A 27,232-nucleotide genomic window follows, 5' to 3' on the forward strand; every position below is an offset into this window, starting at 1 on the left:
CTCGCATTTGCTTTGAATTTCAATTGCTCACATCGTAGTTATTCTGCATTGAAGAATCTGGACAATGCCTTAGCCTCTCTTGATGCAGTGAACCAGGAAATTGTTCTGGGCAGCCTATTTTATGGCACCAGATTATTTAGAGTTCATTCGGAGTTCATCTGTGAAACCAACATCAGTGCCAACCCTGAGAGTGACTAACCGCAGGGGATCACCCTTATGGCAGATGGGTGCTCTTTGCAACCATTGTCCCAGTCCCCTTTGGATTCCCAGAATAGTTCTGATACCATAGCCCAGGGGTGGCCCCCCGAGCCACATATGACAATCTTCAGAAGTTTGAGAGCTGGGGCACAACTGCTGGGAGCCTGGGCTTGGGGCTTCAGCCCCACTCCAGCTGAGGCCCCCAGCAGTTGCATCCCACAGGACTGAAGCCCTGACAACCCTCCTTCCTGCTGGACAGAAGCCCCTGCCCCCACCACCCCATTGCAAGGCAAAGGTCCCGAGGCCTTCCCCCCGGTATGGTAGGCGGTGAATGGGGTGAGGGGGCTTGTGGCTCACGAGCCTACAGTTTGGCCACCCCTGCTATAGCCCTTGCAGGAAGTTTCAGGGATGTAATGGCTTCTGGTACGTAGGAACTGACTGAAAGATGCCAGGGGATCATTGTCAAAAATACACACTTATCTCCAGGGCTGGCTTTATGGGTTCTGCTGACCTAGGAAACTTGGCCAATGCACTCCTCTGCCCTACCTACTTCAGTCCATGGGAAGTTGTGCCCACTCAGGTAGAGACCCATCCTGCGTCCTTTGGGGGAAGTGAGCCGTGAATGTTGCAAGATCTTGTACAATGTTGAAGACACAGAGCTCAGTTCAACTGGCTTCAGTGAAATTACATCAGGGATGAATCTGGCCCTAGGTCCCCCTTCTGTAACCAAGTGCTTCATCAACCCGAAGCTACAGGGCACCAAGAGAAAGTCCCCTTACTCTGATGATGTCAGAAGGGGGATTGTGTGTGTTACAAAGTCTGCTACAGCTACTGCTTGGGCTGGCTGTGAGGAGTCAGCAGATGGCAAACTCATTCCTTCTCTGAGCCGATTTAAATATGGGGTCTCTGGCACATCCTGATGTGGGGATACGGGTCCTCCCCTGGCGTGTCAGAGAGTGAAGGTTCCAAGACATCCACTGAGGAAACTGGAGGATTCGTAAGTCCCTCCTTTGCATTCCTTCTTAGGGCCTGATTCTCAGTTACACTAAGGCCTCAGTGCACTGATCTGGAAAAATAAAAAGGGCCAGGAATGGCATCCTATGAATTCCTCTGTGCAGAGGGACTGCAAGCACAGCATAAGGACTGCTCCCGGCTGCCCGGCAAGTCCAGAGTCTGACTGGAATGCACCACTTCCTAGAGTCATAGTGAGCTATGGGAATGAAATTCGGTGCGGCCTTGAGGCTGCTGTAACTTACAACGGGCCCTCACCAGCCTCAGAATACAGGGAGTGCAAAGGTGATAGCTTGCTACTCTATACCTGCCCCAAGTTCAGTGAGAGGGCCACTGAAAATCAGTTTTGGCCTTTATGGTTTAGGAACAACCATTCTCAGTGCAGGAGGGGCTGGATGGTTGCTCACTGGTTCTGATCTGCAGCTCTGGTTGTCAGTGGCTGAGTGTTGCTCCTGTCTGCCAAATGGCCTACATGGTTTGGCTTGGGAGGGTCTCAGTCCAGTTCCTGGTAGGCTGTCCTCCCATTCCAAAAAACAACCAGCACCATTGGCACTAACTGTCCACCTGGCTGTCACTCCCAGCAGACAGGCCACGGAATCAATAATGAACCATGGACCTTGCCTTTAGAGGTGCTCTCTCCAGGGAAGGGATGATGTGCGTCGACAGGGAAGTGTATGGGAAACTCACCCTGCTGCTTCTTGTGCGGTGGTACCTGCTCTCTATATAGAAAACTTTGATCCCTCGCCTTTCACTTCTCTCCAGGGAGAGGTGTGTAAAAGGATTCGTGCCTGCACAGGCAGGATGCTCTGGTGAAACTGCATGGATGGAAAGCCTGCTAGAACAGCTCACAGGATCATAGCTGTTTGATCCCCGCACTCCCCCTGTTGACTGGGAACTCCAGGAGACTCAGATTAACTCTGGACAATCTGTGTCTAATTCCTTTTTCTTTCATTTCTTTTCTGCTGAGATGGTGGAGCCTTCTGGTGAATCTGATCTCAGCCCTTCAGCCATAATGGGGCTTTTCCTTGGCTTAGATCCAGCATTTTCAGTACTAATGGCAAAACGTAAAGGTCCCCTGCATTTAATGGAGATACCCACATCAGGGCATTTGGGTATGGCAAAGACATGTATTGGGGTGGGTACAGAATGAAGTGCTCATATACAATGGTGATGAGCATTGTATAAAACCCAAGACTGATAGCCAGATGTACAAGAGCTTGTTAAAAACCATGATCAGCGCAGAGGGAATTTACTGTATAGTTTCACGCCCATCAGTTTAAAAGAGAAATATCATGAAGCCCTATTAATGGAGTCTTTGCTAGCTGCTGGCTAGCCCCCAAGATTTGACAGCTCCTCCATTAAAGAAATAATTGTATCTTCTGCATTTTTAGTTTAAACTCACTTTCTACAACCCTAGAAAAAGAAACCTCGCAACTCCCCATTCTTGTGTGTGTGAAGAAAGCAAGGCAGGTAAGCAACAAGACCTAACAATGCCATTCCACCAGAATGGCAGGGGGAAGCCTCTGTAGTGACCTGAGAATCTAGTGACCTCCATTGACAGGGAAGCGGAATGAAAGCCCCACATTGTTTCTGATGCAGCATGAAGTGCAGGTTGCACAGAGTGAGGCAGTTCTGTGATAAAAGGGGTTTTGCTCTAACGGGGCTAGGCTGCATTTTCACTGGAGATGGAACCAATTCTCCTTCCAAAGGAGAAGTTACTGAACCAGTTCTGAGCTAGTTTTTTGTACACGCAATGCTAGATCGTTCTGTGTCTGCAGAATGACTGGGGCACCAAGGTGTTACTGTAGTACAAATAATAAATACAACAACAATAATAATAGATAATTCTGTTCCTTCGCTCTCTTTTAATCTCTCCTAGCTTTAACAGGCAGGATTTAGTTCTCTGTTGCTGGGTGCCAGCAGCCCTCGCCAATGCCCATTTCACTATTGATTACAAAGCCAGATTCCATTCCAAGTGTCTCAGACCACACTAAAACAACTGCCCTGAGCGCTGACACTGGGAGACCAGGCTGACACTGACTGGTGTGAAGCAGCTGATCATTATCTGTGGACTCTTGCTACCTAAGCACAAAATAGCACAATCGCATTGCTAAGCTTGAGTGCCGGAACCCTGGCTCCCTTTTATTCCTGCAGACAGAGGATAAAAAGGGAACGCGGGGTGGCAGCCAAATGCTTCCCGGAGCTGCCAATGTTTTCAATGGCTTTCTGTTTTTCTGGCGGAACTCAAACCAAAAGCCCCAGTGTTTGTCCAGAGAGGCTGATGGAAGCAGATTCTCAACCAGTTTTTTTTGTTTTTCCATAAGGCAACAAAGCCTGAGTTAACGCTGAAATAAAAACAGATTCGCTGACTAAACAAACAGAAGGATCAGTCTGTGGCATGTCCAGAGACACACAAAGTCTGTGACTGCTGACAAGGAAGGGGCAAGCAGCTGAGTGCTACCCAGCCACTGGGACATTGGTCTCCGCAGAAAACGGCCATGCTGGGCTTCAGGATTCAGTCTGGTTTTCCTGCTTTCACCAGGCAGATACCAGATTGGATTAGATTACAAGTGTAACTTGCTGGTTCTTTAGCTCAGTGTGTGGAGACCCTTGCTTTAAGTTTTAGAGGACCCTGGTCAGTCCTTGGGGAGTCAGCCAAGGTAGTGGGTGTTACACAAGTTCTACAGGGCAGGGGCCTTCTCCTCATATCTCTGCTGTAAGGCATTAAACTCCCCTGTGCATGTCATCAGATAATAAACCCCGTAAATGGTAGTGTACACTTTGGGAAGAGGGACAGAGCGGTTTCCTGATAAAGCCCAGGAACTGTGTGGTTTGGGCAGTGGCTGAACCAAATTGGAGAATTCTGTTCTGGATAGGTTATTTTACCACCCTCATTATTGTAATATCTACAATAACAACAAGGAGTTCGGTGGCACCTCAAAGACTAACAGATTTATTGGGGCATAAGCATTTGTGGGTAAAAAACCTCACTTCTTCAGATGCATAGAGTGAAAATTATAGGCATAAATAAACTGATCTTATGCCCGAATACATTCATTAGTCTTTAAGGTGCCACCGGACTCTGTTGTTTTTGTGGATACAGACTAACACGGCTACCCCTGATACTGTAGTGTTTGAGTGCCTTTGTGTAGTGCCTTAGGAGTGAACCCGCAAAAACTGCATATGTTACAATAGTTAAATGCAATTATTAATTCAAACATATTCAATTGTCAGCTACAACCCACAAGGTGAATTCAGAAGCAGCTTGAAGAGCTCAAACTCAGGGCTGGGCCTTTGAGTGCAGATAATTCCCACAACAGAGTTATGTTAAGATAAGAGCATTTATTATTAGTTGTCATTTCTATTGCAGAAGAATCTAGTGACCAGGGCCCTGCTATGCTAACTGCTGTCACATACATAGCATGAGACAGCCCCTGCCCTGAAGAGCTTTATAATCTAAGTAGACAAGACAGGTGAAGGAAGTGGTTTTATCTGCATTTGATAGATAGGTAACTGAGGCCCAGATCTGTAAAGGTATTTAGGCTCCTAACTTCCACAGTAATCAATGGGAGTTAGGAGCCTAAATACCTATGTGGATCTGGGCCAGAGACACTAAAGGCCCCATTTTTAAAGGTATTTAGGAGGTTAATGAAGCAAAGAGATGCATAGCAGGATTCTAAAGTTCCTAGATGCTTAATTCCCATGGGAGGTCCTTTGAAGATCCCACTAGGCACTTATCTGCATCTTTAGGCACCTAGATACCTTCAAAAATCTGGCCCTAACTAACTTGTCCAAAGTTACACAAGGAGCCTGTGATAGAGGCAGAAAATTGAGACCCAGTCCACTGCCTTAGCCAGAAGACCAATCTTCCCTAATGTTTAGCATCCCCCTGGACAAAACCTCTCTAGCTGACTCCCCAGGTAATACTGGTCTTTCTTTTAATGCTACACATTTTTCTGACGTTCTGTCTGAGATGAGGATGATCAGAGCATGAAAAGCACTGACAGCTCCCTTCCCTCTGGGGAAAAGCTAGCCTGGAATTGCATATCACATTCAGGGAGATTTAAAATTCCCTGTCTCTGATCTTTTCTCCCAGCTCCCTAACTGCTGATCATGGATATTTCTGGGGTGTGCCGATTCCCTGATTTCTGTGGGGCTCGGCGCACTCTGGGGGAGCGCAGAATATCAGAGATGAGATTTGTCCTGTTGGCTCAAACAGGAGAATTTCCCCTCAAGGGTTCAGGCTGGAGACCTGATCCTAGCTCCCCATGTGCCAGGGAGAGCTGAGTAAGTGGCTGGCAGGAGCAGCCGCCTCTGGAAATCCCTCCAGCAGATGGCACACACAGGCCTAGTGAAGTTTCGCTTCACTGATAGAGAGAAACCTGACACTGCCAGACACTCCCTTGGAGCTGCCAGGGGCTGAACAGAGAACCAGGAAATACAATCTCTGCTCTCCCTGTGACTTCAGAAAAACATTTTCTGCTTCATGGAAGCAGGAGCGACATGGGCACCTCCTGCAGCTGTGCGGGACGCTGGTGAGTACAGGTTTTGTAGGCGGTGGAGGGATCATGCAGGGAAAAGGAGGTGAGGCTGGGGCGGCTGAGGGCTAAAGTTTTGGCTGACTTTGCCAACTGCATGGGAAAGCTTTCCTGCTCTGAGTTCCCAGGGCTCCCATCTGCCTGGGCAGGGGGCAGGCCTGTACCACAGGCAGAGTGCTAGCTTGTGCAGCCAGCGGAGGGGTTGGAGTGAGCAGTGATTGACACCCACCGGGCAAGGGGGGGTGAAGGCCACAGCAGGTCAACAGAGAGGCAAGGTGGGCGAGGTAATATCGTTTATTGCACCAACTTCTGCTGGCGAGAGGGACACGCTTGCACAGAGAAGGGGAGACTCCTGCTCCCTGGGGAGCGGGGAGGATCTGGGCCTGCTCTGGTGCTGAACCTGGCCTAGGGTGCTGGGGTGGGGAGGTACTTGGGTCACTTTCACCTCTCTCCTGTGCTGAGGTTGATTCCTCTCCAGACACAGTTTACAGCAGCCTCAGGGGCAGGCCTAACCCGGGCCGGCTTTAGGAAGTGTGGGGCTCAATTCGAGTAGTTTCGGCGAGGCCCCGGCATGGGGCTTGTACTCACAGGCGGTGCTCCGAGTCTTCGGCAGCACTGAAGGACCCACTGTCGAAGTGCTGCCGAAGACCCGGAGCGCCGCCGGGTTAGTAAAAATGAAAAAGGCGCCTCTAGCCAGGGAAGGGATTCTCACTGGGTGCGGGGCCCGATTCGGAGGAATTGGTAGAATAGGCCTAAAGCCAGCCCTGGGCCTAACTCATGCCTGGCTGCTGCCATTACACCAGCAGGTCATTCCAGCAGCTGGGAATAGGGTGTAGGAAGGTTCTGGCCACACTCCCTGCAGCTGGACCTGCATAGCCAATGCTGCACCTCCCCGAGTCTCCCTGCACTCAGGGGCCATTCTGCATGAGGGGGCCCTCAGGGTGGATTGGTGGTGCCTTTATTCTGGCAGGGTACTGCGGTTCAGCCCCTCTGACTCCAGCTTTCAGCATCTCTTACCCCTAACTGCAGCAGCCTCCTTCTCTGTCTCCATCCTCCAATCCGCATGGGCTTTATTTCCAGTCAGGAAATCCAGAAAGTGGCCCTGGGCACATTTGTAGATGCTGTTTTTGCTTGATCCCTTCAAGCTCATGTGGGGCCCAGCCCCATCCTGCCTACTGAAAAGGTGTACAATAAACCACCGTTTGATGCCATGTGCAATATTTGGTGGCCTGGGTGTGAGTTCATGACAGTGAAAATCTGGCCAAGGTGAAAGGGAATTATGTGAAGTCAAGCCCCTGGCTTGGTGGGTTGTGGGAGTGGGGGTGTCATAATATATAAATATAAATAGTTTTGTTTTCATTTTGTAATATTACATTTGCTAAAATATTTGAATATTTAAAAGAGACACAGCATCGCTTAGTGACTGGAACTGGGAATCAGGACTCCTGGGTTCATTCCCTGGCTTGGGTTATTGGTCAGAGCGCGTGGGGACTGGGAGTCAGGATGGAATGCAAGAATCTGTACCTGCCTGAGGGATGGGAGCTAGGGGTAGTCTAGGAACCAGGGCGTGTGACTCGGTTACTTATCCTTGCCCAGGTACCCATGGTGGGTGTTGGCTTCTCCCCTTGCCAAGGGCTCATTACAACCCCTCATCTCCATTACAATCTCTCCATCTCCTGCCCTGTGGGTTTCCCGGCCATCCTTTGCTATCTGTTAATGTTCTGGAATTGCCTGAAGAATGAAGGGTCGTGCTCTGCTGTAATCCCTCCCAGGTGAACTGGCAGTCTGCAGGGAGGCCAGGGACTCCGGAGGATAAAGAAGATTGTTATCATTGTAATTTCTGTTAGGAAGCATCACAGGCCCCAGTCGGGGTCAGGCCCCTGTTGTGCCAAGCGTTGTACAAAGAGAAGTAGACACAATCTCTGCCCTCAAAGAGAAACAGAAACCAGAATCTGGAGGCCATGCACCGCTGAAATAGGGGTGAATCTCTGTGCAGGGCTGAGCTAATTGGGAGCTCACCTTTCTAGCCTTCCCCTTCGCAGGAGGGCCTGGGGCAGCCTATCTCCTGAGGGCCCCTCTGCGTAGTAATTGTGCTGGGATAGATGCTGCCAGTTCCCCCTTGACTTTGTATCAAAGATTGCCTGGAAAGTAGGGGGCCAATCTGATATGTCTGCCAGCTGGGTAGCACTAAGAGCCTGATCCTCCAAACGCCAGGGATATTAGGGTCTAATCCTGCAGAGTACTGAGCACCAAAAGACTCAGCAATCTGCAGTATTAGTATGTATTTGTGTTATGGTAGCACCTAGAGCCCCCAGCTGAGATCAAGGCTCCATGTCATAGACGCTGTACATGGTGTTGAGAGATCATTAGCCAGAGCTTTGTGAAAAGGCATTTAAGTTTCCTGAGAATGACAGCAAGGTAGGAATGATCCAGGGAACAAAGAGTCCCAAGCTTCCTTCCTGCTTCACTTCTATATTGGTGCCTTTTGATCTGTCCTAAGCTGATGCTATCCTCTCATTGCTGCTCCCTGGTAAGGTCTTTGTGTAGTGGAGAGGGCTTTGGCTTAAAGACTCCTGGAAGCTGTGACCTGTCTTTTGCCCTCTGCTGCCATGTGTGCATGGCCGTGAATTCAGAGCAAGCACATACCTTAAAGGCTGCATCAGGGAGCAAGAAGCAGAGAAGTGCTCTTCTCCTGAGAGTCTACAAAGAATGGGGGGAAAGACACAGCAAAGGGGAGACCTCCACTTCCAGATTCCGACTGGCCACACTCTGCAGAGAGGTACACGAGGTAATGGGGGCTCTGGAGGGTTCGGCAGAGGAAAGAGCAGGAAAAGAATGGGCTCCATATAATCTCTGCAGCAGTGGGTCAGATGCAGCTTTGACTTAACTGCCAAATAATAATACCTAGTTCTTCTATAGCACTTTTCATCAGTGGCTCTCAAAGCCCTGCACAGTCTTTAATGTAGTTATCTTCTCTGCACCTCTGGAAGCAGGGAAGTATTATTGTACTTGTCTTTATTTTTATAGATAGGGAAAGTGACTTTGGCAAGGCTCACCCAGGAAGTCTGTAGCAGAGCAGGGAATTGAACACAGGTTCTCCCAAGTCCTAGGTTAGTGCTCTAATTACTGTGGACAATCCTTCCTGTCATCCAAGAAGAGATGTGTTTTTATTGCAAGTTATCTAGCTATAAAAAAACTCCACACACTTGTCTTGCCCTGCTAACCATCAGGATCACTTTCTTTGACATTTAAGTATCTTATTTTAGTTTTGCTATTTCAGAGTGTGTAAATTGCTGTTATTCCTACATATTACCTGCCTGGGCAGCCCCCTAGGTGCCTCAGCAGAGAGCAAGGCTTTTTAAATAAAGGCTGAGGTTTTCAAAGGGACCTAAGAGAGTTAGGCACCCAATGCCATTGAAAATCCTAGCCTAAATCATTATTATTAACACAGACTACCTTGGGAATGGAAAGTAGGTGGCAAGAAATTCAAATGGTTTCTGGAGTCTAAGAAATCATTTTTAAAAAGAACCATTAGGGCAAAAATAGTAATAGAAAAAAAAAGTTTTACCTAACATCTGGACACATCTGGACAGTGTTTCCACTGAGACTGTGTCCCCTAAGCCAGTGACTCACAATCTTTTCAGTCTACTGTACCCCTTCCAGGAGTCTGATTTGTCTTGCATATCCCCATGTTTTATCTCACTTAGAAACTAACTTGCTTACAAAATCAGACAGAAAGAAACAGAAGTTTCAACCCACTATTACTGATGAATTGCTGACTTTCTTTTTACCATATTATTGTAAAATAAATCAATTGGAATATAAATATTATACTCACATTTCACTGTATCATATATAAAGTAGAATAAACAAGTCATTGTATGGAATTTGTTTGTACTGACTTCACTAGTGCTTTTTCTGTTGCCTGTTATAAAATAGGCAATTATCTAGCGGAGTTGATGTACCCCCTGGAAGACCTCTATGTACCCCCAGGAGTATGTGTACCCCTGATAGAACCACTGCCCTAGGCCACATATTCCTTAATTTCTCATTGAAGGAAGGAAACATTCAGCATCAGACTATTCTCTGCAAACAAGGATGTACAAAGCCTCTCGGACTTTGCTGTTTTCTCAAGCTCTATTAAATGCAACGAATAGAAAAAAAGGGAATATTGCCATCATAAGGTGTTTGAGCCTGTGATGGGGCAGTGGGGTGTCACACAACAGAGAGAGAGAGTTGATCGGTGGGGTGTGTGATGGGCAGTAAGTGGAGATATGTGATGAGTTTTAGGATGGGGGAGGCTGTATAAACAGATTTGTGTGTGTGAGATAGGATGCAGTGCAGAAATCTGTGTGACCAAGTCTGTGCCTGTGTGATCGGGTGTAGGATCCTGGGTGTTGACGAGGTGGAGTGTAGAAGCAGGTGTGTATCAGTGGGGTACGCGGGGTGTAGGTGTGTGTGCATGCAGGGGGTGCAGGCCCAGATGGGCATGTGATGGAGTGTGATTTGGGCCGAACGTTTATGGTCTCTTTGAATGGAAATGGGAAGAGCTGTGTCCTGTTCTTGCTTCCCTTCCCTTGTCCATTCTGATTACAGCAGATCTGAGATGGGGAGATTGTTAGCCTGCAGACAGCCTCAGAATAACTCCTGCCTGCAGACTGGCTGCTAAACTGTGTCCACAAAGGAGGGCAAGCAAAACAGGTGAAAGCAGCTTGGAAAGCTGATACTGAACCCTGCATCTCAGGGAACTGGCCAGAGACTCTGCTGATTATATTTAAAGTTGAGCTATTTTAATTATACTGCCGACCTTCCTGCATGCTGCAAAGGATCAACCAACTCCAGAGTCCAGAAGCTGGGCAAGGCAACTCATAAGAGTCAGTGCTGGAGCTGCTTCCCTGTTGGGGCTGGTGCCATACATGGGAGGGCATAGGGAGCTGACAGGGCAATGCAGGAACCATTTCAAAATAGAACAGTGTTGCTCAGAGCAGCAGCCCTTTTCCGCAGGATAAACTCCAGCCTTGTCTTGGAAGGAGTTTGGTCTCTTCTTGCTTGTGTTAACAGCGTCTTCAGTGATCTCAGCATAGCTCTTGCAACAAGGTACAGCTCCTGCTGTGTTGGTCACATACACAGGGCGTGGCCGGAGGAGGGTGGTGAACTGAAGGGCATCAGTGACAGTAGCAGGGCTGGGTATTCATAATAATAACCCATCTCATTTTCATATAGCCTTTCAGCTCACATGGCGCCTGAGCTGTTTGCAGACGGTGGGCCAAACTCAGCAGCGTCACTGGCTGCAAGCCCACCGATTTCAGTGGGAACTGCCCTTCATCCACCTAGGCTGATTTTGCCTCCCTATACTGCAGCAGGACAATGGTTGATCACTACTGCCCATTATTAAAACCTCTCAGTGCATAATTCGCTTCCTTCCTTCACATGGTTGGTACAAAACCAAAGGCTATTAACGCCCTTCCATCTGGGTCTTTAAAGCTAGAAAGCACAGAGCTCCTTCAGGTACTGCACTGCCCCTGGGCATGGCTGGGGTGGGTAATGCAAACCCTGTGGGACACACAAAGCCACATGCTCCTGGGATACTCTCCAGTGATTTTCTTCCATTCTTTAAAAGCTGTAGCCCCATGTGTGCAGCCCAGCCCCTGTGCTGCAGCAAAGACACAGCCCAGCTCTGGGAGCCTCCAAGGCCTAGCGTGCTGGACAGAGTCCAGGGCTGGATGTACATGCTAGCATGTTACTAGCCATATAAGGATTGGCACCTGCTTTCTTCTGGTCCTTCTAGCTTTACGGAATGATAACATTTGCTTCATGCATCTGGCTCAGAACGTGACACATATCTGCACAGAGAGACAGCGTGTGCTCCTAGGGCCATATTCAGACCTGTGTAACTCTGCTAACGTCAGTGATGTTCCTCTAGGGATGAATTTCACACTTGTTCAGTGCACTACTGGGATGTCTCTATGTTTGACCTGTCTCTCTCTGGTCCTAATGAGGGAGCTGAGACCAGGATTTGGCTCAGCTCTGTGGAGCGCACAGTTTTGTTTGCTCTGGTTCTGTTTAGTCCAAAGACTTGCAGTAAGGGTAAAATTACCTGGGATCCTTAAGAAGCGTATGTTCCATATGCGCCTGTTTCTTGAATCAGGGAGGAGCTGCAAGGTTTGGAGCTTTCGGGGCGGCAAACTGGCCCCTGGCCCCAGGAGAAAATGTTTTGTGACAATCCTAGACTATCCTCAGCACCCAGAGCCTTTGATCTCATAGCAGTCCAATCTAAATGGTTCTCGCTCGTTTTTGGGAGTATGTGCATATTGGACTGTCCAAGTAGCTGCGGGAGGTGGGTACATGTTTGACGTCATCTGTAGGGTACAGATGATATGGCACCAGGCTCCACCAAAGATCTCTCCCCCCGCAAAGGCAGAACACAGGTTTGAGGTGCACAAATTTCCCCCGAGGGCCAGTCTGGCCCACTGTGTCTGTACTCCAAGTTCTGCTTTGGGGCGGTGAGCAAGCCCCCTTGGCTAGACCCTGCTTCTTTGTCTGTGACTGCTGTGCCTCTCCCCGGCTGCCAGGGCTTCCTGGGGAAAGCAGGGTATATGCACAGCACGTCACGGAGCTGCTAACTCTGGAAGGGTACCCAGCAGGCCCCGGCATTTCCAATCCTTCCACAGAAATGGAGTTGTTAGACTCAGGTATCTTAGCAACAGGGACTCCTTGTCATTCTCCTCTCTCTGTTTCTCTGGTTGCAGCTCTCAACAGTGTTACTATGGTATCATTACAGCTCATAAAGGCATTATCACAGCACAGTGTCACTCCAGCTCATGGGGGCATCCCCACAGTATTGTCCCGTCTCTGGGCCATGTTGCCATGGCGTCAGGCCAGTTCTGGGCCATATCATTGTGGTATCTCTTGAGCTCTGGGCTCTGTCGCTATGGTGTTGTGGTGGCTTTGGGCTGTGTTGCCACAGTGTCACTCCATCTCTGGGCTGTGTTGTTGTGGTGTTGCTAAGGTGTTACTGAAGTGTTTGGGCTCTTTTCCGTAGAATGTAGTTGTAATTTTTAAATAGCAGAACCTAATCAGTGTCTCCAGCTCCTATGGCCAGTCAGGAACCAGCTTCTCCACACAAGTAGAGATGTTATGATCTCCGCAGAAGCTCCTTTCTGAGTGGCTGTCATTGAAATTGAGACTTCACCTGCCATTCCATTTGGGCCACCCAGAGATGGCACGTCTTTGCCCATTTGGGGTGATAGTCCCATAGATCTGTTTGCGTTAGAGCTATCCTAACAAGAGACAATTCCTGGCCCTTGGAAATGGGAGAGAGTGCAGCAAAGGCAGAGATGGCTGGTCACACAGGCAAACTACAGAGCTAGGTGTTTGGCTTGACAAGTTAATCACCATCAGTGCTTTAATTCAGTTCCATGGATCTGTGTGGATTAGACAGTTGTGAGGCTCAAATCTTGCCTCCCTGTTCTGTGCGGGGACAGAGAGTCAGGTGGCCAAGGGACAATACACAAGAGTGACCAGCACCTACCCTTGACACATGAACCCAAAAATCTCAGATCCACATCTGGTGTCCCCTGGAGGAGCCCCAGGGACAGTGGGATTCTGTGTCATCACTTCATGCAGGCATTTCCCATCCAGGGAAAGCTGCTTCTCCAAGGTCTTATTGGGGGGCACAGCCCAGTGAGTTCCTGCACCTCCTGGAGAACCTCAAGCCCATCAGCTAGTGGGAGATGTGTGCACAGAATCCGAGGGACCATTGTGTTCACACTGACCACTGCAGGCATTGCAGGATCTCCAGAATGTGATTCCCTGAGTCAGGAGAACTGGCAGAGATGCCTCATCAGAACCACTCTCAAGAGAGCTGGGGCCAAATCCTTATTGGATCACAATAGAGAAGGAATTTGGTGGGTCTCAAACAACCTAAGGGAACACTAGGAAGCAGAATTAATTTACCTTTACAGACTCAGCCGTTTTTGAAATCCTCCTATCTTGCAGGGTGATTTCCACTGAGTACTATTAAGTTTCTGTAAAAAACAAAACAATTCTTCTTCTGTACAGGGAAGTTAGAGTCAAGACTAAAACTCAAACTCCAGTCTGGGCTTCTCCCATGGCTGCCTCAGGTGAGCAATTTTAAACAGAAGTCCTACAGTGAGAGGGCTGTCTCAGACCCTGCAGTCTTGTGGGTTAATTCAGTAACACTTTCCACAGGACAGCTCCTAGGTAATTGCAACTGGGAGAGTCTTGCTTGGGCTAATGGCTCTTGGGGTGTGTCTACACAGCTACAGGGGTAGTTAGTGTACAACAAGCTGGGGTATCCTCCTGCACGCTTGCTGTACACCAAGTGGCCATGTGGACCCTGCTGCTGCGCACTGAAAGTTCCCTAGTGCCCATTGACATACTTTCAGGGAGCTTTTAGGTTTCTTTCACGTTATTCCCAAATGCGGTGTCTGGGCGACATGCGTGTGTTTTTACATGTACATGCAATGATAGGAGAGACTCAGGCCTTGCAGTGTTAACCGTCTTCTCTCTCTGATTTCAGGAGATGTCCTTCACCTTTTAAAAGAAAAAAAGAAAAGCAAGGTAAGGGTTTGTGAAACATCTGTGGAGAACAGTCCCACAGGCTTGTGGCTTCCACTCAGAACAGCTACAAATCTGGATTCTAATTCAAACTCCAGAGGCCCCATCCCCTCCAATCGTCTGTATGCCAAGTTTCACTCCCTATGAAGCCATGCTGAGACTGGACACAAGTCAACTCTGAGACTTGATGGAACCACCTGATCAATGGAATACAGGTTTCATAGAATGTATTGGAAATTTCCTTGTCTGGTGCACCCTCCTAAAGCAGGGAAGTGTATGTGCTATGAGGTTTGCACATGGTGGGAATGGGCATATGAGGAAGGAGAATGACATGGGGACAGACAGCAGTGCCAAACTCTGGCCTTGAGGCAGCAGAGTTCCCATGGCCCCTGACAGATGCATTCTCTCTTGGGTTTTTTTTCTTCAGCAGGCCTCCGGAGTTGCTACCTGTTGTGGTGCCTAAACTGGTAACACGGCAAACACCAGGAAAGTATGACAAACACCAAGAATAAAACATAATGCCCAATGCAGCTAAGTAACCTTTGAACGCCAGGCAGGGCATGATCCTGCCCTATTAAAATCAATGGGAGCTTTACCATTGACTTCAGTGGGTGCAGGATTCAGTCCCCAGTGCACTGTTTTTCCTTATTATCATTACTCCCTCCTAGACAGAGTTAATGCACTTTCTAACAGGATGCATACCTGAACAAAGTTCTCAAGGGAGAGGGTGTGTCCATGCTGGTGTAGATACCATACCAAAGGGGTGTGTGTATTATAAATATGATTCACAGACAGACACCGCTTTTGGGTTTGGGAATTTGTTATTGTGCATTTTGGTAAATAGCCACATTTGTGCTAAATTATCCACAAAACAATTCCAGCTGGACAATGACAGCACAATGTTAGGGCTGTGTGAAGCTGGTCGTAAGGGATTCGTGTGTCACTCCTAGTCTTTCACCTAAAGTGCCTTAGGAATGTTTTAGGATTTTGTGAGGGAGCTTCTGAAAATTCTAAACATGTTTAAAATGGCTAAATCTCATGCCAAAAAGGACTTAAATTGCCGTTTTGCTGCAAACCAAAGGGTGTGTGAGCACCCTCAGTTGGCTGTGCAGCATCCGCAGCTTAGCACTCTTCCTAGAGCTGCAAACAACAGCTAGGAACACAGAGAAATAAACCAACAGCCCTAGAACCAGACCCTGCAAAACACATTTGCCAAATAGCAAAGGACAAAATGGGTATAGACAAACCGTGGATCTGAGATGCTCAGAAGGCCTGACGCTGTCTGTGGTGTGTACCTCCTACTAGGCACTTTATGGTCCACAGCACGTTGTCCTCTCTGGAAAGCTCATTTTCCAAAAAGAACAGGCCTGGGCTTTCTTGTGTGAGGCATGCTGTGAAGACATGATTCAGTGGGGACTTAACTGGGCTGGAAATTTGAAAAGGGCCCAGTGGAGAGAGCCTGTGTACTGGACACCATTGCTGTGATATGCATAAGAAGGAGCAATACCCGCCAGTTAAATCACCCTGATTGTCTGGTGTTTCTTTTGCAGGCACTAGAGCAAAACAGATGAGCCAACCGCACCAGGATGACAGGAAGGTAAATGGCCCCTAAAGACATTTTACTAAACAGACAAGCTGAAAATACAGTATTCAGCCTTTCAGGGTACATCTGCATTGGAACTGGGACAGCAAGGGTAGACTCACACAAGGTAGTTTTGATTGAGCTAGCTTAATAAAAATAGCCATGTAGCGTCAATGGCACAAGCGAGCTGCTCAAGTACATACCTAGGATCCTGGGAAATATTGTACTTGAGTGGCTGAATTGCTTTTTAGCGAGCTAGCTCAAGTGGCTGAATTGCTTTTTAGCGAGCTAGCTCAATCGAAGCGAGCTTGGGTCTGCCTGCACATGCTGCAGTTATGCTTCCTGATTGCTGTATAGACACACCCTTACTTTCTGGGCTAGCGGGGCTGGGAAAGCTTTGGGAGCTGCATGCTCAACCCCTAGGGTAGTTCCCATTGCCAGGCTGGCAGGGACTGAGAATGGTTTGGAGGCAGCATGTTGCAGTCTATGGAGAGCTGGCATAGCCTTTTGGTTGACGCCAGGTTCAAGAAGGGAGTAGTGTTGAGCCCTCCTGTGAGCCCACAGTGTGGGATGGGGGGAAAGAATGGGGAGCTGATTCTCTAGCACTCTTTTTCCAGAAGGGCCTGGAGGCTGCTCACACGTACGATGACGTCTCGGAGTTTCCAGTATATGCTACTGTGAACAAGCCCAGGAATGTGAAGCGTGATGACAGTGTGCACTATGCAGATATCCAGGTGTTCACCAGGGCCCGGGAGCGCTCAGCCCAAGAGGTGAAGAACTTGCAAATACAGAATGCAACGGAGTATGCCACCCTTAACTTCCCCTATCCCAGAGTGAAATACGACAGCAGAAATGGGACCCTGGTGTAAGAGGTGCAGCAGCCTCCTTCAGCAAAAGTGTTTCACAGACTGAGATGCCGTAGATTCAAGCCTGTACCATGGATGCATGGGTCTCTCTGAGAATGTGCAGAGAACCTGGATCCTCCAGTTGTATTTGGTTTTGAAGGACTCTAATATTTGTCGTAACTGAATAAAACTTTTCGTTGGGTTTTGCTGAGAAAATCCAACTTACCCCTTTAGAAACGTCAGGGATGTTTCTGAGGCTGGAAGGATGTCTCTTTGGGCCCCTCTAGAAAGTAAAGCTGCTCCCTGTCTAATGAAATCATAGCCCAATGCCATGGGAAGGTGGTTCATGGTATGGCAGGAGGATTAGCCCAGCACCATAATAAGGCAGATCTGGAAACCCAGAACAAAGGATTAGATAAGTTAGAACAAGTGAAATGTTTGCCACTGGATTTTGTTTCAACATTAAGAAAACCCTGCAGCTGTTACAGAAAATGACAGGTGGGTGATACTGTGAGGAAATTGCATGGACCGTGTCGCTCTGTGCATGCTGCAAACACTAGCCCTTCCACTTGGCATGCTTCAGACACTAACTCCATACCATTTCCCCAATGAAGCAGTGTGTTCCCACCATGCACAGTACTCTGCAATGCTAAGAGCAGGAATGCAGGGTCTAGACATGGCTATAAAGCAGCCCTTTCAGCAGTACGATGGTTACAGATGTAGATCCTTGACCCTGAAAGGGAATGAGAAGCTCTTAGCTATGGGGATGAATCATAGCCAACCTCAGATAGGGTTTAGGACCCTTTCTTCTTCCTTCCTGTGTCATGGTAGCAGATGGCGTCATAATCTCCCGTAGCACAGGGCTCATGCTAGACACCCCCTCACCAATATACATTTGAGATTTTGTTTATAGATTAATAATATTGATTCTTAATAATGTCGTTTAGCAATAATCCAGTAGGTTCCTGCATCCCTCCATGGCAGGGGTTAAATTATGGGCTGAATTTCCAACGTTGTCGCCTAAACAGGGTTTCCAAACTTAAACCAGAACTTTACACTGTTAAATGAAACTTTGTGCACCTATGTGCTGATCTGAGTGGCTCACTGCAGGATTTGGGACATCCTGGTCAAATACCAGTATTTGAAAATGAGGAGTTTCGTAAAGTTTATAATCAAATTCCATTTTGCCTACAACAACTTTATTAACTAAAGACCTGAGTGTGGTCAGTATGAGTTACTGTACAGTAAAAAAAGAAGAGAGGTACTGATATCTGTATGTTACCATGGAGATATTTTGGGGACCAGTCTTGCAATCTTTTCGCCTGAATGGCTTTTGTTCACCTATGAAGTCCCAAAGACTTCAATGGAAGTGCTATGCCTATAGTCAGGTTTGCCGGATAAAGCCCCATATTACTGTGAGGGTTAGTTCTTCTGACTCCCTCCTAAAGCTCCAAGGATTCTCCCTTTTCTCCCCCATATCCCCGCACTCTCCAGGCCCTGCATGATCACCCATCCTTCTGACCAAGGGGGAATGGATGGCCTTTGGCCAGTGCGACTTTGTGGCACCGGGCACTCCCTCATTACAAGAGACAGGCTGAGTGCTTTGCCCCTGCTGGCCCAGTATTCAAGGATGGAAATGGGATCTCAAACCCAAATCTTGTGCATGCTAGACTGTGGGAGTAGCAAGCAACTACATCTTTCCATAGAATCACCAATATTAGAACTAGAAAGAGCCATTAGTTCACCATTATCTAATTCAACCTCCCTCAGCCAGTGCAGGATGAAATAATTTTATTATAAAGGTTTTATATAAACCTTATTAAATATAGATTATCACTTAGTGAGGAGCCTTCCTTTGCAACCATAACCTCCTTGATATAGGAACACATGGCATAGGACACTTCCCATCTGCTCGTCTACTAATGGCAGAAATGGGTGGTCTCTTTTGACACCATGCACCCTTGGTGCCAAGTCCACCTAAAGGCTAGTGGGTAGCCATGCAGAATGCTGGCAGCTCGGTAGTTTGTCATTTAGTGGTGAAACTGGGCATGTACCTGCATATCCATCCAAAAATGAATGGGGCTCATTTGAGAACAAATTATGCTCTAGTTCTGAGTGAAGCAACCAGCTGTCGCAAAATGTTCTGCAAAGAATCTGTTTCTGATCTGAAGTTCTCCCCCCTGGAATGCAGAGCTGGGAATGGGAAAGTGAGCCATACAAATAGAGCATAGGACAAACAGTAAGGGCCAGATTCTGATTTCAGTTACACTGGGGGAAATCCACAAGTCAATAGAGTTGGTCCAGGTTGTAGTTGGTGTAAATAAGAACAGAGTCTGGCCCTAAGGAACTTGTTTGCTGGGCATGTCAGTTGATTCTATTGATCTGTGGATTAATTGTACCTCTGGCTCTTTTGTATTCTGTATTAGTTTCTGTTGCTGTTACCACTATCTTTTAATGAGCTCCTCAACACGTGGACTGGTATTTTATCTCAGATTTCCTGGGGAATTCTAGCTTTCATGCTTAGCTGGTACTCCATGTTGTTTCTAGAGGTACAGTGTATCTTAGAGATAATAAAATGCGCTCTATAGAAACAGAAATAATACAGTAATTTTGCCTGTTCAACAGTCCTCAAATAGATAAAATGTGAACGTACATGTTTAGAAATGATTTCTCTGAAGGACTTGTTTTTGCACTGAATGTTAACATATTTTGCAAACATCTTTTGTTTTCTGGGCTTGTTCAGTTTGAGTTAAATGAGTGTGAAATCAAATGTTCCTTTCATGTTTGAGGCTTAATTGTACTTTTAACTAATGAAACTGCACTTTTAAAATGGTCATTATGGTGATATGCACCTCGTTCCTGTACTTATGCACAACACATGTATAAAGCTATTCACATGCATACATGGCAGATACAGGTTCATCAGTGCCACCAGTGATGAGAAGGAGATTTCCGACACTTTGTTATTAAAATAAATAGTGTGAAGGAAAATTATTCTTGTGTACTTTCAGAAAATGTGAAGCCAATACTCATTTACAGTGAAATCTGTTTGTATGCTGAATCACTCTTATTTAGAAATGCTGATGTATATAATAAACATACAATGACATGATTTACTAAAACATTAAAACAACATTTCTAAAATGTTGTCTTTAGGCACATTAAACAGACTATCTCTGTAGCATAGCAAGAGAATTTCTGCCCAATATCTGACTGAATTAAGTGTGATATTATTAATTGCTGAGTTTGGGTCAGAAATGGCTAATGAAGAATTTGTACAGTCCCCCTCTGCCTTGCTGTCTGGCTCTGCTGCATAACTGCTGGGTATCAGAAGCAGGGACTGCTGATTTTACAATTGGAAAATAAATATTTTTATAGCTAAGCTGGAAGTTGTGTTGTTGCTGGATCCTCACCATTTGCGATGAGATATTTCTGTCCCATCTACTATCATTTTGGCACCCATCACCCTGATACCCCAGCACCACCACCTGTATCCTCCCCAGATGACCACCCCAGCTGGGTTGCTGGGTGCCCAGAGCAGTGGGCCCCCTGGTACTCAGTACACCGATCCTCTCTTTTTGGGGAACCGGGATCCCCCCTTCCCTCCATCCTTCCCCCTAGGCGACCTGCCCCACCCCAGGACCCTGGCCCCCAAGGGTCCCTACCCCATCACTTAGGAGATCCCGCCCCCCGGAGCTGGGGAACGGGCCCTGCCCTGCGCTTCCGCTCAGCACCGCCAGGGGGCGGTGGCGCCCGGCTCTGGGAGAGGGGCGGGGCGGTCGCTGCGGCCTCCCTGTTCCGCCCCCCGGTCTCCATGGCAGCGGGGACGCGCTGCCGCCGCCGCCGGGAGCTGCAGGGCCTGGGCCGGGCCCGGGCTGCAGGTACGGGCCGGGGCGGGGGGAGAAACGAGCCCGCGGGGCCCGGCCGCCGCTGCCCCAGGCCGGCTACCGGCTGCGGCGGCCCCGAAGGGCAGAGACCCCAGTGACCCCGCACCCCAGTTACCCCCCCGACCCCCCCGCGACTTCCTGTGAGCCCGCCCCCCCCTCAGCCAGCCCCCACCACTATACCCCCAGTGACCCCCCATAGCCCCCACCCACTATACCCCCAGTGACCCCGCACCCCAGTTACCCCCCCGAGACTTCCTGTGAGCCCGCCCCCCTCAGCCAGCCCCCACCCACTATAACCCAGTGACCCCCCCATAGCCCCCACCCCACATACACCCCCAGTGACCCCCCATAGCCCCCACCCACATACACCCCCAGTGACCCCCCAATAGCCCCCACCCCACATAAACCCCCAGTGACCCCCCCAATAGCCCCCACCCACTATACCCCCAGTGACCCCCCAATAGCCCCGACCCCACATACACCCCCAGTGACTTCCTGTGAGCCCGCCCCCCCCAGCCAGCCCCCACCCACTATACCCCCAGTGACCCCCCCAATAGCCCCCACCCCACATACATCCCCCGCGACTTCCTGTGAGCCCGCCCCCCCAGCCAGCCCCCACCCACATACACCCCCAGTGACCCCGCACCCCAGTTACCCCCCCGACCCCCCCGCGACTTCCTGTGAGCCCGCCCCCCCCCAGCCAGCCCCCACCCACATACACCCCCAGTGACCCCCCAATAGCCCCCACCCACTATACCCCCAGTGACCCCCCCATAGCCCCCACCCCACATACACCCCCAGTGACCCCCCAATAGCCCCCACCCACTATACCCCCAGTGACCCCCCCATAGCCCCCACCCCACATACACCCCCAGTGACCCCCCAATAGCCCCCACCCACTATACCCCCAGTGACCCCCCAATAGCCCCCACCCCACATACACCCCCAGTGACCCCCCATAGCCCCGACCCCACATACACCCCCAGTGACCCCCCATAGCCCCGACCCCACATACACCCCCAGTGACTTCCTGTGACCCAGCCCCCCACTCACCCCACCCCCACCCACATACATCCCCAGTGACCCCCCAATAGCCCCCACCCACATACACCCCCAGTGACTTCCTGTGACCCAGCCCCCCACTCACCCCAGCCCCCACCCACTATACCCCCAGTGACCCCCCAGCCAGCCCCTACCCACATACACCCCCAGTGACCCCCCATAGCCCCCACCCACATACACCCCCAGTGACTTCCTGTGACCCAGCCCCCCACTCACCCCAGCCCCCACCCACTATACCCCCAGTGACCCCCCATAGCCCCCACCCACATACATCCCCAGTGACTTCCTGTGAGCCCGCCCCCCCTCAGCCAGCCCCCACCCACTACACCCCCAGTGACCCCCCATAGCCCCCACCCCACATACATCCCCAGTGACCCCCCCAATAGCCCCCACCCCACATACACCCCCAGCGACTTCCTGTGAGCCTGCCCCCCACTCACCCCAGCCCCCATCCACTACACCCCCAGTGACTTCCTGTGAGCCCGCCCCCCCAGCCAGCCCCCACCACTATACCCCCAGTGACCCCCCAGCCAGCCCCCACCCCACATACACCTCCAGTGACCCCCCCATAGCCCCCACCCCACATACATCCCCAGTGACCCCCAATAGCCCCCACCCACATACATCCTCAGTGACTTCCTGTGAGCCCGCCCCCCCCTCAGCCAGCCCCCACCCACTATACCCCCAGTGACTCCCCAATAGCCCTCATCCCCCACCCACATACATCCCCAGTGACCCCCAATAGCCCCCACCCACATACACCCCCAGTGACTTCCTGTGAGCCCGCCCCCCCCTCAGCCAGCCCCCACCCACTATACCCCCAGTGACCCCCCAGCCAGCCCCCACCACTATACCCCCAGTGACCCCCCATAGCCCCCACCCCACATACACCCCAGTGACTTCCTGTGACCCAGCCCCCCACTCACCCCAGCCCCCACCCACTATACCCCCAGTGACCCCCCAGCCAGCCCCCACCCCACATACACCTCCAGTGACCCCCCATAGCCCCCACCCCACATACACCCCCAGTGACTTCCTGTGACCCAGCCCCCCCTCAGCCAGCCCCCGCCACTATACCCCCAGTTACCCCTCCACCCCCCCATTGACTTCCTGTGAGCCCGCCCCCCCTCAGCCAGCCCCCACCACTATACCCCCAGTGACCCCCCAGCCAGCCCCCACCCCACATACCCCTCCAGTGACCCCCCATAGCCCCCACCCCACATACACCCCAGTGACCCCCCAATAGCCCCCACTCACATACATCCTCAGTGACTTCCTGTGACCCAGCCCCCCCTCAGCCAGCCCCCGCCACTATACCCCCAGTTACCCCTCCACCCCCCATTGACTTCCTGTGAGCCCGCCCCCCCAGCCAGCCCCCACCCACTACACCCCCAGTGATCCCCCATAGCCCCCACCCCACATACATCCCCAGTGACTTCCTGTGAGCCCGCCCCCCACTCACCCCAGCCCCCACCCACTATACCCCCAGTGACCCCCCATAGCCCCGACCCCACATACATCCCAAGTGACCCCCCATAGCCCCCACCCCACATACACCCCCAGTGACCCCCCATAGCCCCCACCCATATACATCCTCAGTGACCCCCCAATAGCCCCCACCCACATACACCCCCAGTGACCCCCCATAGCCCCCACCCACATACATCCTCAGTGACCCCCCAATAGCCCCCACCCACATACACCCCCAGTGACCCCCCATAGCCCCGACCCCACATACACCCCCAGTGACCCCCCCATAGCCCCCACCCCACATACACCCCCAGTGACCCCCCAATAGCCCCCACCCACATACACCCCCAGTGACCCCCCCATAGCCCCCACCCCACATACACCCCCAGTGACCCCCCATAGCCCCCACCCACATACATCCTCAGTGACTTCCTGTGAGCCCGCCCCCCCCAGCCAGCCCCCACCCACTATACCCCCAGTGACCCCCCAGCCAGCCCCCACCCCACATACACCCCCAGTGACCCCCCATAGCTCCCACCCACATACACCCCCAGTGACCCCCCAATAGCCCCCACCCCACATACACCCCCAGTGACCCCCCATAGCCCCCACCCACATACATCCTCAGTGACTTCCTGTGAGCCCGCCCCCCCCAGCCAGCCCCCACCCACTATACCTCCAGTGACCCCCCAGCCAGCCCCCACCCCACATACACCTCCAGTGACCCCCCCATAGCCCCCACCCACATACACCCCCAGTGACCCCCCCATAGCCCCCACCCACATACACCCCCAGTGACCCCGCACCCCAGTTACCCCCGACCCCCCCGCGACTTCCTGTGAGCCCGCCCCCCCCTCAGCCAGCCCCCACTATACCCCCAGTGACCCCCCCATAGCCCCCACCCACATACACCCCCAGTGACCCCCCAATAGCCCCCACCCCACATACATCCCCAGTGACCCCCCATAGCCCCCACCCACATACATCCCCAGTGACTTCCTGTGACCCAGCCCCCCCTCAGCCAGCCCCCACCACTATACCCCCAGTGACCCCCCATAGCCCCCACCCACATACACCCCCAGTGACCCCCCATAGCCCCCACCCACATACACCCCCAGTGACTTCCTGTGACCCAGCCCCCCACTCACCCCAGCCCCCACCCACTATACCCCCAGTGAACCCCCCATGGCCCCCACCCCACATACACCCCCAGCGACTTCCTGTGACCCAGCCCCCCCACTCACCCCAGCCCCCACCCACTATACCCCCAGTGACCCCCTCGACCCCCCCAGTGACTTCCTGTGAGCCCGCCCCCCCCCTCAGCCAGCCCCCACCCACTATACCCCCAGTGACCCCCCATAGCCCCCACCCACATACATCCCCAGTGACCCCCCATAGCCCCCACCCCACATACATCCCCAGTGACTTCCTGTGAGCCCGCCCCCCACTCAGCCAGCCCCCACCCACTATACCCCCAGTGACCCCCCATAGCCCCCACCCCACATACACCCCCAGTGACTTCCTGTGACCCAGCCCCCCACTCACCCCAGCCCCCACCCACTATACCCCCAGTGACCCCCTCGACCCCCCCAGTGACTTCCTGTGAGCCCGCCCCCCCCTCAGCCAGCCCCCACCCACTATACCCCCAGTGACCCCCCATAGCCCCCACCCACATACATCCCCAGTGACCCCCCATAGCCCCCACCCCACATACACCCCCAGTGACTTCCTGTGAGCCCGCCCCCCCCTCAGCCAGCCCCCACCCACTATACCCCCAGTGACCCCCCATAGCCCCCACCCCACATACACCCCCAGTGACTTCCTGTGACCCAGCCCCCCCACTCACCCCAGCCCCCACCCACTATACCCCCAGTGGCCCCCCATAGCCCCCACCCCACATACATCCCCAGTGACCCCCAATAGCCCCCACCCACATACATCCCCAGTGACTTCCTGTGACCCAGCCCCCCACTCACCCCAGCCCCCACCCACTATACCCCCAGTGACCCCCTCGACCCCCCCAGCAACTTCCTGTGAGCCCGCCCCCCCACTCAGCCAGCCCCCCACCCACATACATCCCCAGTGACCTCCCCATAGCCCCCACCCACATACATCCCCAGCGACTTCCTGTGACCCAGCCCCCCACTCAGCCAGCCCCCACCCACTATACCCCCAGTGAACCCCCATGGCCCCCACCCACATACATCCCCAGTGAACCCCAATAGCCCCCACCCCCACGTACACCCCCAGTGACCCCCCCAGTGACTTCCTGTGAGCCCATCCTCCAATCACCACAGTCCCCACCCACTATACCCCCAGTGACCCCTCAATAGCCCCCACCCATATACATCCCCAGTGACCCTCCCAATAGCCCCCACCCCACATACACCCCCAGTGACTTCCTGTGACCCAGCCCCCGACTCACCCCAGCCCCCACCCACTATACCCCCAGTGACCCCTCAATAGCCCCCACCCACATACATCCCCAGTGACCCCCCAATAGATCCCACCCCCACATACACCCCCAGTGACTTCCTGTGAGCCCATCCTCCACTCACCGCAGTCCCTACCCACTATACCCCCAGTGACCCCCGAATAGCCCCCACCCACATACATCCCCAGTGACCCCCCCAATAGCCCCCACCCCACATACACCCCCAGTGACTTCCTGTGAACCAGCCCCCGACTCACCCCAGCACCCACCCACTATACCCCCAGTGACCCCTCAATAGCCCCCACCTACATACATCCCCAGTGACCCCCCCAATAGCCCGCACCCCCACATACACCCCCAGTGACTTCCTGTGAGCCCATCCTCCACTCACCGCAGTCCCCACCCACTATACCCCCAGTGACCCCCCAATAGCCCCCACCCACATACATCCCCAGTGACCCCCCAATAGCCCCCACCCCACATACACCCCCAGTGACTTCCTGTGAACCAGCCCTCGACTCACCCCAGCCCCCACCCACTATACCCCCAGTGACCCCCCAATAGCCCCCACCCACATACATCCCCAGTGACCCCCCCAATAGCCCGCACCCCCACATACACCCCCAGTGACTTCCTGTGAGCCCATCCTCCACTCACCACAGTCCCCACCCACTATACCCCCAGTGACCCCCCCATAGCCCCCACCCACATACATCCGCAGTGACCCCCAATAGCCCCCACCCCCACATACACCCCCAGTGACTCCCCCAGTAACTTCCTGTGAGCCCGTCCTCCACTCACCGCAGTCCACACCCACTATACACCCAGTGACCCCCCAATAGCCCTCATCCCCCACCCACATACATCCCCAGTGACCCCTCAGTACCACCAGCCTCACATACACCCCTAGTGACTTCCTGTGACCCAGCCCTCCACCCACTATACCCCCAGTGACCCCCAATAGCCCTCAGCCCTCACATACACCCCCAGTGACCTTCCACACCCCACGAGACCCTTTGACCCCACCAGACCCCCAATGATCCCCCTAGCCCCATCCGCTGTGCCTCCTAACCTTGTACCAGACAGCCAGTGACACCCCAACCCCCAATACACCCAAGTAACCTCCCCAGCCCTTCACCATACTCCCAGTGATCTCCCCACCCCCTGCACCTCCTGCTATGCACCCAGTGACCTCCCCACCACACACTAAGTACATACCTAGTGAGCCCCCAACCCTTTTGCACTGCCCAATACACACCCAGTGACACCCCACCTATCCCCCGTATACCTATTGCTTTCCCATCTCCATGTCCCCCATACACACCCAGTGACACTTCAATTTCCTGCCATACACCCAGTGATCTCCCATCCCCATGCCTCCCAATATACACAGTGACACCCCTATCACACAACCAGGAACACCTCTTTCCTCCCACCTCAAATTGTTACACCACTTTACCACATACACAGACACACACGCCCCCTTGCACACCCAGTGACATACCCATATCACCACCTACAGTGGGATATGCCTATCCTCCCATCACTCACCCAGTGTCACCCCTTAACACACACTCCACACGCACACCCAGTGACAGCTGACCACATATCCAGGGACACCTTCC

The 27,232-nt window shown here is 52.0% G+C and overlaps 2 protein-coding genes across 4 annotated transcripts in view; both read left to right on the forward strand.

The window, feature by feature from the left end:
• Positions 1-5,605: 5,605 nt before the first annotated feature.
• C13H11orf52 (chromosome 13 C11orf52 homolog) lies at positions 5,606-20,136 on the forward strand. Of its 2 annotated transcripts, none has more exons than XM_050922039.1 (4): positions 5,606-5,744; positions 14,290-14,330; positions 15,878-15,924; positions 16,527-20,136. In XM_050922039.1, the coding sequence occupies exons 1-4, from the start codon at positions 5,713-5,715 to the stop codon at positions 16,776-16,778; spliced, it is 372 nt and encodes a 123-aa protein (XP_050777996.1). In that variant the 5' UTR covers positions 5,606-5,712; the 3' UTR covers positions 16,779-20,136. The 2 variants fall into 2 exon arrangements, with proteins under 2 accessions (XP_050777996.1, XP_050777998.1); XM_050922041.1 differs by having other exon boundaries at positions 16,530-20,136.
• Positions 20,137-20,578: 442 nt separating this feature from the next.
• DIXDC1 (DIX domain containing 1) overlaps positions 20,579-27,232 on the forward strand; it is a 72,142-nt gene continuing 65,488 nt past the window's right edge. For both annotated transcript variants that reach the window (XM_050922031.1, XM_050922032.1), the window contains exon 1: positions 20,579-20,635. The gene's annotated coding sequence lies outside the window, so the exon portion shown is untranslated. The remainder of the gene's footprint in view (positions 20,636-27,232) is intronic.

The sequence above is a fragment of the Gopherus flavomarginatus genome, chromosome 13 (genome assembly GCF_025201925.1).
Source record: "Gopherus flavomarginatus isolate rGopFla2 chromosome 13, rGopFla2.mat.asm, whole genome shotgun sequence".
Taxonomy (NCBI): Eukaryota; Metazoa; Chordata; order Testudines; family Testudinidae; genus Gopherus; species Gopherus flavomarginatus.

Coding starts and splice junctions, on each gene's coding strand:
- C13H11orf52 (XM_050922039.1), top strand. CDS start 5,713: ATGGGCACCTCCTGCAGCTGTGCGGGACGCTG. Junction 5,745..14,289: donor TGCAGCTGTGCGGGACGCTG/GTGAGTACAGGT, acceptor CTCTGATTTCAG/GAGATGTCCTTCACCTTTTA. Junction 15,925..16,526: donor CGCACCAGGATGACAGGAAG/GTAAATGGCCCC, acceptor CTCTTTTTCCAG/AAGGGCCTGGAGGCTGCTCA.